Source organism: Schistocerca nitens, chromosome 1, assembly GCF_023898315.1.
Source record: "Schistocerca nitens isolate TAMUIC-IGC-003100 chromosome 1, iqSchNite1.1, whole genome shotgun sequence".
Lineage (NCBI taxonomy): Eukaryota > Metazoa > Arthropoda > Insecta > Orthoptera > Acrididae > Schistocerca > Schistocerca nitens.
This window is the reverse complement of record NC_064614.1, coordinates 117,940,958-117,955,057: the sequence shown is the minus strand read 5'-3', so window position 1 is coordinate 117,955,057 and position 14,100 is coordinate 117,940,958. Positions and strand designations below refer to the sequence as shown.

Below are 14,100 nucleotides of genomic sequence, written 5' to 3'. Positions count from 1 at the left end.
AGGTACTCAAGGTACCCTCCGCCACACACCGTCAGGTGGATTGCGGAGTATGGATGTAGATGTAGATGTAGAAACCCGCCATCTTCGAAGTACCTTCTCTATCCTATTAACATGTTCGTCAACAGTCACATATTGTAAGGGATGTCCCGTATTTGACGGTTGAAAAATTATACCGTGTGGACCTTGTTTGGGAATCAAAATTCCCGTATGCATTGTTTTATTCGTGTATCTGTGCCACCCACGCTTTGAACAAAGTGAACCGTAAAACGTTTCATTTGCATTTGCTTGTTCCTTCCCTGCACAGGAATACAGTGGATGATGTCTATTATCATTAGATGTTTCCTGGTCGAATTAAGAGACTGTATAATTTTTACCCTTAAATACGTTCTTCGTTTTGGATGGAGTTGAAGAGGCTGATGTATCAGTGTCCAGTTTTTATGTAAGCCTAAAAAATGTGTTCAGTCATTTGACCTTTCCTCTGCCAGTCTGACTTCATATTCAGGAGGTAAAGCCAATGTGAACTTCTGTACCAGGGTGAGTGTTTACACATTATTGCTAAATGATGATAATGGAAAACTAAAAGCTAATTCCAAGCTCACATGATCGATAACTAGAATAAACATGCTTCTGATATCTTTATGTAGACATGGAAAACATTATTTCGAAAGTAATGGTTATTTTTAATGCTCAGAGAAACGGAGGGGTGAACTGGTGTTGTGTCTGATGTTGAATTGCAGTACTCTGGATTATTAGGGAATGTACCAAGAACACGATTTCTTTCGGGAAACCAGCAGATAGATAGTTAAATTATTTTGATGCACTTTTAAGCTACTGTATTTTAAAAGTTAGAGGGACCCAACTTGTGTTAAAAATTGTTTTGAATGTAAAGAGTCTTTAGAATAAGCCATTCTCAAGATCTGTCTCCTCTTCTCTTAATAATGCTTATTAATTCTGAAATTAGAGGAATATAACTTAATAAATATAGAAACATTGGAAGCTGTGAGTGATTTATGGGAAAGAACTCTTAGTAGAGTTAATGATACTACTGCAAGTATGCAAGGAAAACTACTACTTGAAAACATTTTCCTGACAAACAGAGGAAAACTATGGGTAATCTCATGAGTTTTTATAAAACTGTTTTGAACGATATGGAAAAAAATAATTAGTTTTCAGGGATGGCAATGGTTTATGCATTTGTATATATACTGAAAGTGACACGTGAATGCACTGACTTTTCCATGTATATTTAAGAAAGTGAATTTTATCAGCTTTTTGAAAATTTTAATTTTGATGATCTTCATGAAGAATGGTCTGAATGTAAGGCCACTCTGACTAAAATTTGTGATCTGGACTTTGAAAGCGTAGAAATGAAATGGGTCTGTGTTTTTCAAGTTTCCTAAGTTAGAGCTGTCAAATACTCGTATCTAATGTGTTAATTTCACTTCTACTATGTATAAGATAACCAGATTTCTTTGTTGAAAGAAGTATTTCAGTAACGAAAAAGAATGGAGCGATTAAGGAAACAGATTTTCTTTGAATGTTATAAAACGAAAACTTCAGATAACGTTGAATTATAGTTACAGTTGTCAGGAATTTTTTAAAACTGTTAACATGACGAGAAAGTGTTGACCAAAGAAAAAAAGTAAAAAAATAGCTCATTGAGGTAAAATTTTTGAAATATCACTACTGTCCCTTATCAGGTTACTATAAAAGTTGAGAACTCCACCTATTGAATCAACCTGGTAAGGATCCAGAACTGTTCGGTAATATCCAAGAAACGGTCGAAGAAGCGTTTCAGTCCGTTTCTTTCCTGATTGAATCACAGTTCCTTAATATTCTGCAACTGAATCTAAGCCTGTCATCTGATTTTCTTACAATTAGGTCGCTCTGGATTGGTATTCCTCGGTTGTAATGTTTCCAGTGCTTTATCGCCAATAGAGTAATCGAACAGTAACAGGCCTCTTCGCTTATTTATTCACAGTGCGTCACATTTATTTACGTTTAGCATCACTAGATAATCCTAGTGCTGATTATCAATCCTCTGTAGGCCATTTTCATTTCGCTACAGCCGTATGGTGTTATTAAGTGCTCTAGAAAACAAAACTTCTATGAATAACCTCATGGAGCTTCCACTGATAAGCACTAAATCATTTACGTATATTGTAAACAGTAACGTCCCTATAACACACCACTGGAGTAACCTAAACTACTTTTACATTTAATTACCTGACATTATCAGGAGGAGAGCAACCTCTATATCAAAGTACAAAGCTTCCAAAACAAAGGTTTTATTGCCCATCTCGCAGTTTACACATACCCTGATTACTAGCTTCAGCAAAGTTATCTTGCCATGTTGAGACCATTGGATACATGAACTACAGCACCCTATGAGTGGCACATTGCCGTTCGGTTATTGAAAGCATGGAGGTAAACTCACAGAGAAGACACTTCCATGCAGCACTAAACACACTAAAATAAAAGCCATAACTGTATCAGCAAGGCACAGAGGTATCAAACATATCAAACAGAACACATCCACTGCTGTCAGATGTGTGTATGTTGATAACCTGCAGCTCTGGGCTTTCTTTGTGGTTAGTCGTTCACTTCGTAATCTCCGCTGTTATTGATAAGAAGAACTACCTGTTTCACCCACCAGTCTCTGGGTGAACAAGACTGTGTACTGCCTATATCGAAAAAGATAGAAACATTTTAGTTGATTATTTATTTTCCCAACACTGCTCATTATCTGCCATTTCATCGTCAGATCAGTTACCAAACTGAAGAACCGTATTACCATCTTCCGCGGTGAAACAATATGGGCAGACCAAATTCAGTATTTGTGTCTTCTCTCTGTCATCTCCCGTTTCGGTATTAGAATGGTCACGGAGCGAGTGAGTAATGGATTTCGATCCGCTTGCTGATTTTACATATGATCAAAATTTCTTACGATTTTATATTAGATCAGCTGACAAAAATTTATTTTCGAATTCATTGAATGCGTCTCACATTGCTGTCCTTACGCTCATTGTGACTTCGTTCAGACTCTGTTTGCCAACTGTACTTTTCATTTGAATCTGACTTGAACCGTAAACTATAGAACCACTATGTGTCTTTTCTATCCCGTGCATACTACCCTGGCATATACTTGTCTTGTATCATACAATGATTCTGAATTTAATCCATTTTTGCTACATATCTTCATCCTCACGATGAGTGCTGAATGTTTGACGAAGAGCACTCAGATAATCTGCTGCTTGCTCCCTATTACTCTTGTTATCCAAAAATATTGTTCTACCTTTCTTGACATTTCTTATAACACATGTAGTAACTGATGCTATCACAGCCTTATAATCACTGATGACCTCCTCTACGTTAAAGGATTCGAAAAGCTGTATTGACGAATCTTTTTTCTACCTGCTCGAAGTTATTTTCGTACAAGACATTGTGAACAATCTCTGAAAAATCTCTTTCTTTGTTACCAGTTTTAGTCGCCCGATTCTCCATTTTTATAATTGGCAAATTTAAGTCTTCTCCTATTACAGTAGTAAGATCAGGAAAGTTATTCATTTTATGTTTTCTCTGAAGCGCTCTGCCGCTACGGCTCCTGAGGCAGGCCTTGCACCGACCTGTTACGAAGCCTAAAGCGTGATTCTGGGTCGTTTGTGTGACTGTGGTTTGCGTTTGCTTTCTGTCGCTATAAAGAAATCTGGAATGGAAGGAAGGCAGAGGCTTAAATTCGTCGTTGGCTCATAGCCTAATTCTCTCGAATAACACTAACGGCGATTCTGCATTTAACGTAACACAAAATTTAAAGGAGTGAATACCGATTCTCATTTCAAGTGGTGTGAACATACAAAAGTACTTGCGAATAGAATCTCATCAGCATGTTATGCCCTTACAGTCCTGTCATCAGTGTGTATCAGCCACAGTCCTTTAATTACATGCTAGTCATATATACACTCAGTTCTTAGGTATGGAATTCTTTTGTGTGGAACAAATGCACAGAATATGAACACAGGTTCGAAATTACGGAAAAGCGCCATAAGAATAATAACCAGAAATGGTAGTCGAGCTTGTAAAGATCTAGAATGGGATTTTCACTCTGCAACGGAGTGTCCGCTGATACGAAATTTCCTGGCAGATTAAAACAGGGTACTGGACCGAGACTCGAACTCGGGACCTTCGCCTTTCGTAGGCAAGTGTTCTACCATCTGAGCTACCCAAGCATGACTCACACTTCCTCCTCGCAGTGTTACTTCCGCCAGTACCTCGTCTCCTACCTTCCAGACTTCACACAAAATTTCCTCCAAACCTTGCAGAACTAGCACTGCTGGAAGAAAGAATATTGTGGAGACATGACTTAGCCACGGCCTGGAGGATGTTCCAAGAATGAGATTTTCACTCTGCAGCGGAGTGTGCGCTGATATGAAACTTCCTGGCAGATTAAAACTATGTACCAGACCGAGACTTAAACTCGGAACTTTTGCTTTTCGCGGGAAAGTGCTCTACCATCTGAGCTACCCAAGGTGTGAGGTTTGGACGTGAGTCGTGCACGGTAGCTCAGATGGTAAAGCACTTGCTCGCGAAAGGCAAATGTCCGGATTTCGAGTCTCGGTCCGGCACAGAGTTTTCATCTGCCAGGAAGTTTCGTAAAGATGTGTTGGAAATGCGAGATATTGACTATACAATGTGAGCACATTTATCAATCAGTTCTACACATAAAAAATAATATTGATGATTACTGCACAAACAGCTCTGTTCATGTCCGCTGAACAAGAGAAAGACGGAACTTACATTTACCAAGAAAGAATAAACATAAAATTCATAATAGCATTGTCTACCAATGAATAAAACTGTACGATAAACTTATTTTAAAAAGCAGTTAAAACATACCCATTAATTAATACGTTCTAGACATTGATGTCTTACTTAGATAACATAAAGTTGACATTTGATAAAAATGTAACACATATAAATAATAACAACAACAATGAAACAAATTTCACATAACACTTTCTGACCATTTTTTTCCTTGAATTTTTTTATTTTCTACAAAAAATTACTCCCAAAGCTATGCAGTATGTAATCTGACTTCTATCCGCTTTCTGAGCTCAACATCTGATTCGTTTTAGAGGAATGCTGTCCCAGTTTTCGAGGATAGGAAATTGGAAGCTGCGGCACACAACATGGAAAACAGACATTGTGGATATGGTCCTGACATCTGCTGACTATGTGTGTGTGTGTGGGGGGGGGGGGGGGGGGGCGGTGGATGTGTGGGTGGTGTGGGTGTGCATGTATTGTGAAATAATGTGTGTGCAGTACGTATGATGAGTAGTCACTGGAACTGAGGAATGAATGAAGAGTGCAGTATAAGCCTTTTACGTTATTAAACAACTTCTTGATAAAACAGGATTGTGCATTAGGGATAAACCAAATGGGGTAGCCACAGTTTTAACAGACTAGCCTTGCGTTCTCCAATCCCACCATCCTGATTTAGGTTTCCCATGTCTTCCCTAAATTACTTAATGGAAATTCTGGGATGGTTCATACTAAAGGCCATGGCCGACTACCTGTCCCAACCTTGTCAAGGTAGAGACGTAAGTATGTAAATGCTTGTATATATAAATTCTAATATTTTCATCGTTCTTCAATTGTAATACTCGAACATGTCCGGTATCCTTGTAAAAGTGATCTACAGATAAATAAAACTACTATTAGTACCACTGCTACATCTACATCTACATCTGATGGATAGGTAACCGTCAAAAGTTCCAAACAGCCACCATGAGATTCTGCCAAGTAGATGATACGCTCTTGACACTCTATCAGTGACTCACTCTACACAATTGTCAATTCCTCTCATATTTCTCTCATACTTCTAACTCTCCCTAAGATGCACATAACTGCCAGACCTATAAGAAAAACGTCTAGAAGTTGTAACGTCTCTTAGCAAAAGACATATTATGAAATAAAGAGAAAACATTGTGTGTCATGTTTTGTTCTTGTATCAAATTATGTACTTTTTTTTATTTATTTCTTTAGATAATATCTGTGTCGGCGAGTACTGAAACCGCCACAGACAATACTTATTAAATATCAAACAAAGATGAGAATGTGTGACTAGTATAAATAATACAGAACGAACATTAATTTCTCTGTCGTCTTCTTGGAGTTACGTGAGTAGGATAGCCTGTGACAGTATAGTGTATGCTAGCGTAGCATTCTTGTGTCAAGATTGAGAGACGTACGCCATTACGTACTCATTGTAAAGGTGTGTAATAATTAATATATTTAAATGTTTTGAATAGAGTTACTTAGTGAAACCTTGCATTATGATTTGTAATAAGCTTGCCTGGTATATTATCCCATCCCTTTAAGACATTTTCAGTTATTTAAATACTATTCGTGGTGCAGAGCTGCGCTACGAACGAACGAGCCGCTGCCGCGGCGCATTCAAACTGCATTAAATGAAATCTATCATACCGCAAAGAAGCGGGAAGGTAATAGTGAAATAAAATTATTTCTTTCAGCTTTCGGACTTGCAGAGCAGAGCAGCAGATTTTATGATGTGTTTTGCAGGTTGACGCGGGCTGCTGATAATATATTACTAACAGTACAAAAAAGATAATTTACCTTCATAACATAAAAGAAATCTTGCTGTGCTTAGTTCTGGTCTGGCAAACCTTATAGTAAAAACGTCTTTTTCTCCGATAATAGTCTCATGTTCTTGTGCTAGTCGTGGTACTTATTGGTGTTTTACTGTTAACAAAAATCCACTGCAAAATTTTGATGTTGAACAATCATTGCGAACTGTAACATCAGTATTCATAACAAAGTAATTTTCATTAACCTTTTCAATAACTATAAAGTAGGGAAGATATGTTGAACTTTATAGTGAGTTACAGTAACGAAAAATGTTCCTTTAATAGAAAGCCAGATCCAGAAGAATAAGAACATAATATCTTTTTTTTTGTTGAAAATTAATGATCCCAAGAAAGTCACGGCACAGCATCACTAAAAGGTATTTCGGGGCTCTTTTCCTAGTAACATATTTCATTTAATATATGAATTGTTACGCGAGTAATAGTAAAACAAAGCAAATAATATAAGAGCCAGCGAAAAAGTAACAGAAACTCTCTCTGAATCCCTACACAGTATGTGAGAAAGTTCTATTGGAAGGGAAAAATCCCAGGCCTTTCAATTCACTCTTATCAAGTTTCGATTGTCTTGGATACCGATCTTTGCCAATGATTTCCATTTTTTTGCTACATATATTCAGTTTCCGTCTTCAGATTATATCAACGTGGCGACCGGCATTGAAGTTACTAAAACTTTTTGGTAAAAGATGTTTAGACACAGGTACCTGAAGCATTTATTTCTGAGTGAAGGAGAGATTCGTGAATGGATAGGCGTGTAACTGGGGAGCTGAATGGTAGCAAAGTAACTAGCAATAGCGAAAATTTCTTTTGCAATGGAAACCCAATCGGCACCATATGGACTTCCTATTTTCAGAGAGTGGGTTTTACACTGTTAAGCAGATTGTTAGTTTTTAGGTATCAGTACTCACCTGATAAGGGAACTCCGCAGGTGCCGCTTCGACGCCGTTCACTATGCGTCCCTGTAGTGTCAACACCTTCTGCTGCACTGTGCCACCTGCAATGAGACGTACATTTACCACAAGCACTTCATAGAATGAACGTTTGGGTATTACTGATAATCAGAGACCAGTGTTCATTACTAAGAATGGATATTTATTCTGTATTACATGAACGTCCAATTTTGCCCTGATAACTACACTGAAGAGACAAAGAAACTGGTACACCTCCCTAATGTCGTGTAGGGCCCCCGCGAGCACGCAGAAATGCCGCAACACGACGTGGCATGGACTCGACTAATGTCTGAAGTACAGGGTTATTACAAATGATTGAAACGATTTCACAGCTCTACAATAACTTTATTATTTGAGATATTTCCACAATGCTTTGCACACACATACGAAAACTCAAAAAGTTTTTTTAGGCATTCACAAATGTTCGATATGTGCCCCTTTAGTGATTCGGCAGACATCAAGCCGATAATCAAGTTCCTCCCACACTCGGCGCTACATGTCCCCATCAATGAGTTCGAAAGCATCGTTGATGCGAGCTCGCAGTTCTGGCACGTTTCTTGGTAGAGGAGGTTTAAACACTGAATCTTTCACATAACCCCACAGAAAGAAATCGCATGGGGTTAAGTCGGGAGAGCGTGGAGGCCATGACATGAATTGCTGATCGAGATCTCCACCACGACCGATCCATCGGTTTTCCAATCTCCTGTTTAAGAAATGCCGAACATCATGATGGAAGTGTGGTGGAGCACCATCCTGTTGAAAGATGAAGTCGGCGCTGTCGGTCTCCAGTTCTGGCATGAGCCAATTTTCCGCGGGCTACGCGTGAAACTTGCCCGCACGCGTTCAACCGTTTCTTCGCTCACTGCAGGCCGACCCGCTGATTTCCCCTTACAGAGGCATCCAGAAGCTTTAAACTGCGCATACCATCGCCGAATGGAGTTAGCAGTTGGTGGATCTTTGTTGAACTTCGTCCTGAAGTGTCGTTGCACTGTTATGACTGACTGATGTGAGTGCATTTCAAGCACGACATACGCTTTCTCGGCTCCTGTCACCATTTTGTCTCACTGCGCTCTCGAGCGCTCTGACGGCAGAAACCTGAAGTGCGGCTTCAGCCGAACAAAACTTTATGAGTTTTTCTACGTATCTGTAGTGTGTCGTGACCATATGTCAATGAATGGAGCTACAGTGAATTTATGAAATCGCTTCAATCATTTGTAATAGCCCTGTATTGCTGGAGGGAATTGAGACCATGAATCCTGCAGGGCTGTCCATAAATCCGTAAGAGTACGAGGGGGTGGAGATCTTTTCTGAAAAGCACGTTGCAAGGCATCCCAGATATGCTGAATAATGTTCATGTTTGGGGAGTTTGGTGGGCATCGGAAGTGTTTAAACTCAGGACAGTGTTCGTGGAGCCACTCTGCGACTTCCCTGCCAGACTGGCACAAAAATCAAGCCACACAATGATGTGTGTGTGTGAGCTAGTACCACCGGGGGTCGTCTTGTCACCAGATAACAATGCCAAGCACTGAGTACACACTGCCGACATTGTCCAAATGTACAGGCAAGCTCTGCACGGTCGACATGGTACACCACCACTGAGAGGCTCTCTGCCGCACTGCCTGCCCCTGAGCCATGCTGTTTGCTGCCGATCAGGTGCGCGACCCATCTGCTAACTTGTATCATACAGCCCTTGCCCTGGGTTTACTGTCTCGCTGCAGCTTGCAGCCTTGCGGCCCGCCTGCAGCTGGTCCGCGTGAGGGTCCTTGCTTCAACCCTTGGACGTGTCTACCTCACCGCCAGTGTTACTTGCTGTCTTCCAGTCCATTCCGTCTCCACATGGGTGCCATGCGACTCTGACCCCAGCTGCCTACATAGCCATCGTGCCACATCGCGCCATGTGCTCTCTAATCAACAGACAACTAACTACTTTGCACTTCTCTAATTGATCCAGCAACAGGAACCTGCGCTAGGGCGAAACTATATTATACTTGGGCCGAACGTCCCTATGTACATGGTTGCACAGGTCTGATTCAAGCCAGGCGTGTTAGACACAGCCTTCATCAAGGGCATCACATGCACACTCAACCTTACGGTTGAAAACTATCTGGACTCGGACCACATGCCTGTAATACTTCACATGAAAGAAACACTGCAGGACACAGAAGCCCTCAGGATACTGAACTACAAGCGCGCGAATTGGACCCTGTTCAAGGAAACGCTTGATAGTCGTATTCCGGACACTCACGAAACTGTCAACATGCAGCAAATTGATGAGGAAGTGAAGGGTCTTATTACTGCAGTCCAAGATGCAATATCTGACGCCATTCCACATACAACACGACAATAACACTCAACGGCCCTTCCCCAGGAAGTTCTGGGCCTTATCTCAATGAGGAATCACCTCAGGAGATACTGGCAGCGTACCAGGCACCTGTTGTATAAACTGCACATCAGCAGACTCCAGGAACTAATTCAGGAGAAAATATAATCCCTTAGAAACGAGCAATGGGGGCAGAAACTCGCAGGGCTAGATACCACACGTGCTGCCATATGGAAGCTAGCCAGACACTTCACCAACAATACATTCCTACCCTACAAGCACCAGACGGCCCTGCATACTCCGCAAAGGAAGAGGCAGGGCTTATGGCCTCAACACTTGCAGTGTCCTTCATGTCGAATCTGGCTCCTTGAGACCCAGTATTCACACTTGAAACGGACCAGAAGGTTACACGACTTGTAGCCCAGCCCATGCACGAGGAAATCAGATGCACTAACACAAATGAGATTACTTGGGCTATCAATCATACCAATGCCAGGAAAGCCCCTGGTCCCGATGGCATTCAAAACCGTGTCCTCCAGGAGTTCACGGATAGAGCCGTAGAATATCTTGCACACATAACGAATGCCATCTTACAACACCCGCACTTCCCTGACGTTTGGAAGGTGGCCGAAGTCTTGAGGTTCAGGAAGCCAGGGAAAGACCACTCGCACCAGCAAAATTTCCGACCCATCAGTCTGCTGTGCCTTCTCAGCAAGATTGTTGAGAAGGTAATATTAAAACGCATCACTAGGCACTGCATCGCCAGTGACACACTAAGGCCGGAGCAGCTCGGCTTTAGGAATCACCACTCAACAACAAAACTACTCCTCCGCTAGTTGAACATATAACACGAGTGTACAACACGAATAAAGGCACAGGGTCCGTGTTCCTGGACATCGGCACAGTTTTCGGCCGCCTTTGGCATAACAGCCTCATACAAACTAATCTTCGTTGATCCATTGTGGACCATGGGACAACGGCTGGCATGTATTTCTTGATGCAATAATTTACCAACAGCCGTATGTATTGTAGAAATTTATTTTATGAACTTCTTATGTGCTCCTAGTTTCGGCATTATATTCATGCCAACTTCAGGCCCACACGTCATAGTGGTAAAATCACTATACACGGAAGGAGACATATAACTGGATCCGTGAATCAAATCGTTATGCAACAGCCTGGCCACCAAGTGCTGTTGCATAACGATTTGATTCACGGATCCAGTTATATGGCTCCTTCCGTGTATAGTGATTTTACGACTATGACGTGTGGGGCCTGAAGAGGGCATCAATGTAATACCGAAGCTGGTAGTACATAAGAAGTTCATAAAATAAATTTCTACAATACATACGGCTGTTGGTAAATTATTGCATCAAGAAAATTATTGCATCAAGTCATACAAACTAAGCGATGCTGGTTTCCACGACGGACTCGTACGTCTCATACACTCATACCTCACGAACGGATGTGTCAACACTGACGTGCATGGCAAACAATCGACATAACATGGTATCCAAGCTGGAGTACCCCAGGGAAGCATTCTGGGGCTCATCGTGTTCAACCTCTACATTAATGATCTTCCAGTAACACAAAACACGACGTTAGCCATCTACGCGGATGACACAGCCATCCTTGCGCAAGATTGGAAACAGTCGAACATTAATTGGTTCAAATGGCTCTGAGCACTATGCGACTTAACTTCTGAGGTCATCAGTCACCTAGAACTTAGAACTAATTAAATCTAACTAACCTAAGGACATCACACACATCCATGCCCGAGGCAGGATTCGAACCTGCGACCGGAGCGGTCGCTCGACTCCAGACTGTAGCGCCTAGAACATTAATTCACGAATACAGACGGCACTCAGAACTGCCGAGCACTGACTGGAACGATGGCGTATTAAAGTAAACGTCGACAAGTGCGAAGCAGTTCTGTTTACACGCAGACCGAAACTACTGCGCAAACATCAACACAGTAGACAGATAACGCTACATACATGCCCAATACGTTTTCGAGAGAAAGTCGGATACCTCGGCGTCTGGCTGGACCGGAAACTTACATGGGGGGGGGGGGGGGGGAGGACCACATCGAGTACGTTGCCAACAGAGCGCAGGCGAGGCTCAAACAGCTCTATTCAATGCTCAACAGGGAAAACACACTAAATACAGGGTGTTTCAAAAATGACCGGTATATTTGAAACGGCAATAAAAACTAAACGAGCAGCGATAGAAATACACCGTTTGTTGCAATATGCTTGGGACAACAGTACATTTTCAGGCAGACAAACTTTCGAAATTACAGTAGTTACAATTTTCAACAACAGATGGCGCTGCGGTCTGGGAAACTCTATAGTACGATATTTTCCACATATCCACCATGCGTAGCAATAATATGGCGTAGTCTCTGAATGAAATTACCCGAAACCTTTGACAACGTGTCTGGCGGAATGGCTTCACATGCAGATGAGATGTACTGCTTCAGCTGTTCAATTGTTTCTGGATTCTGGCGGTACACCTGGTCTTTCAAGTGTCCCCACAGAAAGAAGTCACAGGGGTTCATGTCTGGCGAATAGGGAGGCCAATCCACGCCGCCTCCTGTATGTTTCGGATAGCCCAAAGCAATCACACGATCATCGAAATATTCATTCAGGAAATTAAAGACGTCGGCCGTGCGATGTGGCCGGGCACCATCTTGCATACACCACGAGGTGTTCGCAGTGTCGTCTAAGGCAGTTTGTACCTCCACAAATTCACGAAGAATGTCCAGATAGCGTGATGCAGTAATCGTTTCGGATCTGAAAAATGGGCCAATGATTCCTTTGGAAGACATGGCGGCCCAGACCAGTACGTTTTGAGGATGCAGGGACGATGGGACTGCAACATGGGGCTTTTCGGTTACCCATATGCGCCAGTTCTGTTTATTGACGAAGCCGTCCAGGTAAAAATAAGCTTCGTCAGTAAACCAAATGCTGCCCACATGCATATCGCCGTCATCAATCCTGTGCACTATATCGTTAGCGAATGTCTCTCGTGCAGCAATGGTAGCGGCGCTGAGGGGTTCCCGCATTTGAATTTTGTATGGATAGAGGTGTAAACTCTGGCGCATGAGACGATACGTGGACGTTGGCGTCATTTGGACCGCAGCTGCAACACGGCGAACGGAAACCCGAGGCCGCTGTTGGATCACCTGCTGCACTAGCTGCGCGTTGCCCTCTGTGGTTGCCGTACGCGGTCGCCCTACCTTTCCAGCACGTTCATCCGTCACGTTCCCAGTCCGTTGAAATTTTTCAAACAGATCCTTTATTGTATCGCTTTTCGGTCCTTTGGTTACATTAAACCTCCGTTGAAAACTTCGTCTTGTTGCAACAACACTGTGTTCTAGGCGGTGGAATTCCAACACCAGAAAAATCCTCTGTTCTAAGGAATAAACCATGTTGTCTACAGCACACTTGCACGTTGTCTTCTATATCTTTCACATCACTTGCAGCGCCATCTTTTGTTGAAAATTGTAACTACTGTAATTTCGAAAGTTTGTCCGCCTGAAAATGTACTGTTGTCCCAAGCATATTGCAACAAACGGTGTATTTCTATCGCTGCTCGTTTAGTTTTTATTGCCGTTTCAAATATACCGGTCATTTTTGAAACACCCTGTAGGAGGGTGTCTAGGTCCATATACACGACGCTGATTAGACCTCTGATGACGTACGCAGCTCCCGTCTGGGGATATGCGGCTCCTACACGCCTGTGGCACCTGCAGATCATACAGAACAAAGTGCTATATACCATTAGCAACGCTCTACGATAGACTCGTACCGTGGACCTTCACAATGAACACCGCCTTGAAAACTTCAAGGAAGTATTCAAAAGATTTGCCACACGACTATACAGGAACTCGAGACAGGCGTACGCAAACATCGCAGTATCCACACCCTGCGAGACCTCTCTTTAGTGAAAACTAACCCTTTATGCAGAGATGGCAGTAGCCTTTTTGTATTGGCTATCATGCCGGCATGGCAATGGAGGGGCTCCACCCTATATTAGGAAAGTTACCAACAGGAGACATCTACAGTAAGCAGTTCTTTTGGTTTATAATTTTATGACATTACCGTCAATTGTGATTTTTAGAGATGGTTAAGTTGTGGACTACAAGACAAATGCACTAGAGTTACGA

At 42.2% G+C, this 14,100-nt stretch overlaps 1 protein-coding gene across 1 annotated transcript in view; it reads right to left on the bottom strand.

The window, feature by feature from the left end:
- LOC126242335 (mite allergen Der f 3-like) overlaps positions 1-14,100 on the bottom strand; it is a 74,190-nt gene that overhangs the window by 56,158 nt on the left and 3,932 nt on the right. The window contains exon 2 of the mRNA XM_049948079.1: positions 7,568-7,653. Coding sequence (XP_049804036.1) covers positions 7,568-7,653 — 86 coding nt within the window. The remainder of the gene's footprint in view (positions 1-7,567; positions 7,654-14,100) is intronic.